The sequence below is a fragment of the Osmerus eperlanus genome, chromosome 16 (assembly GCF_963692335.1).
Source record: "Osmerus eperlanus chromosome 16, fOsmEpe2.1, whole genome shotgun sequence".
In the NCBI taxonomy this organism is placed as follows: domain Eukaryota; kingdom Metazoa; phylum Chordata; class Actinopteri; order Osmeriformes; family Osmeridae; genus Osmerus; species Osmerus eperlanus.
In genome coordinates this window covers 6968367-6970472 of record NC_085033.1, presented here as the reverse complement: position 1 = coordinate 6970472, position 2106 = coordinate 6968367, and the positions used below count along the sequence as shown (strand labels likewise).

Below are 2106 nucleotides of genomic sequence, written 5' to 3'. Positions count from 1 at the left end.
TTATTCTGGCTTTTATGGAATTATTTCATTGTCCCACTCTATTTGATTAGTGATAATACCAATAACTAATCTGGATATTATTAGCACAAATACTATCACCTTTAGTCTTAATGCCTTCTACATGAAGAAGATCGTATTAATACCATAATTTTATTGATGCAATCCTAAATGAGAGTGAGATGTTAAACTGACAGAAGTTGGGAGGGGGGCTGCCGCCTCTGGTGGGTTTATACATTTATGAAATTCAGTGTGTGAAGGTAAATGATGACACACTGCGTCTCTCCTCTTGTTTGGAATCAACCTCAATACATTTTTGAATTATACAGTCTACGTGTAATACCGTTATGATATTTTTTTCTCAATCTATATTCTGGACACATTCACGGACCATAGTTTTAGAGCAACTGAGGTCAAATTTTGAGGTGTTCTGCGCTCTCCGCATGTGCGCCTTTCCTTGACGTCAGTTGTAAAGGGGATGGGCCAAGGCGGAGGTTGCTGTTCGTAGTGCTGATTGTAGTGGCGAGGCTGACTGACTCCGGTTGTGTGTACTTGGAGCTGCCTGAGACGCCCTGCATCCTCTTTCCTCCCTATCCTACAGTCTCTTCTTTCCGGTACCCATCCTGATTCTCCTCGCTCCAGTTCTATCTTTTCGTGAAGAAAACCCAAACCTTGAAAAATGGATTCTTAACGTTTGGATCAAGGAGAAACATGGATTCGTTCTACATTTTTCTCGTCCTGCTTGCTTTCCAAACCCATTTCCTTGCTTTTGCAGACAGAAAATTCGGTAAGTAGCCTACCTGTTTAGTTATGTATAGCTCGATGTTTATTAGACTGGTCCACGGCATGCATTTGAAGATGTTATAGATTAGGAAGGGACTACAACGTAGCCCTATGACTAAAATAAGGATGAGAGGGAAAAATAATATGGATTGTTTTTTGTTTTGTTTTTCTTCTGCTCCGCGCCGAATTAACTTGAGCTCGTGGTAGGAGCATCTTAACGTTTGGAAAGAACAACAAATTCCAGTGTTTGAAAACGTATTCAATAAATTGTTTCATCGTAAATGACTGTTGTTGCTAAGGTAGCAATAAGAGTGGCTACAGAGGGAGATAGAAACAAATGGTGGAAAATAGCTTTTGAACTAGTTCTTGCACCATTCTCTAATGGTAAATAAATATGATGTAAAGCTACGTTGAAAACTATTAGCAACTAGATCTGGGGTTTACATTTTTTTTACTGTCACTGTCAAAATACATTATAAGCGTTGTAGTCAGAAGATGGTCAGATTCCCCAAGAAAGGGTATTTTTTTGCCACATATGTATAGAATGCGGGCCCTCATTTATTACATAACTATCAGAGGCAACGCGCCTGCTATACAGCTATCAGGAAATAGGAACTGGTGTTGGAAACCAAAACATTAGGACTAGGCCTAGATCTGCATGGCCTTCTTTTAAAACACGTTTGAAAATCCAGATTTTGTACTCAGACAATACAAAGCTTCTTTTCAATTCCCCTTCCAAGTAATGTATCTGTCTGGGCCTTGGCTATTATGGGTTTACTGTTTACCATTGACGTAGACTATAGTAACTATTGTCAATGGAATTGCCACATCTGTTCAATTGAGATTGAATTGTGTCCAGGATGCTATCAACATGGTCAGATATCAGACAGCTCTTCTTTCTAACCAGAATGACAGATGTTGAGCTTGTGTGACGCTTGTAAAATATATTCAGCAAAGGTGTTAAGAGCCCCATTCCTGAAGAATAGTGTTGCTAAATTACTGTACCCTGAAATGTCAAATGTCGAAGCAGTAAGTAGCTTTTGCACTGTATTGCTTTGACTACACCCTGTCATTGAACAAAGATGTTTAGGAGGATGTTCACCACTGTTCTCTGTTTAATGTGGAGTCAGGTGGCTGAGCGGTTAGAGAATCGGGCTAGTAACCAGAAGGTCGCTGGTTCGATTCCTGGCCGTGCCACATGACGTTGTGTCCTTGGGCAAGGCACTTCACCCTACTTGCCTCGGGGGAATGTCCCTGTACTTACTGTAAGTCGCTCTGGATAAGAGCGTCTGCTAAATGTAAATGTAATGATAACATAATCCCATG

General features: G+C 40.4%; 1 protein-coding gene across 1 annotated transcript in view; it reads left to right on the top strand.

Moving 5' to 3' along the window:
* The first annotated feature begins 495 nt into the window (after positions 1-495).
* Positions 496-2106, top strand: part of LOC134037040 (receptor-type tyrosine-protein phosphatase N2-like) — an 80737-nt gene continuing 79126 nt past the window's right edge. The window contains exon 1 of the mRNA XM_062482327.1: positions 496-784. Coding sequence (XP_062338311.1) covers positions 709-784 — 76 coding nt within the window. The 5' untranslated portion in view covers positions 496-708. The remainder of the gene's footprint in view (positions 785-2106) is intronic.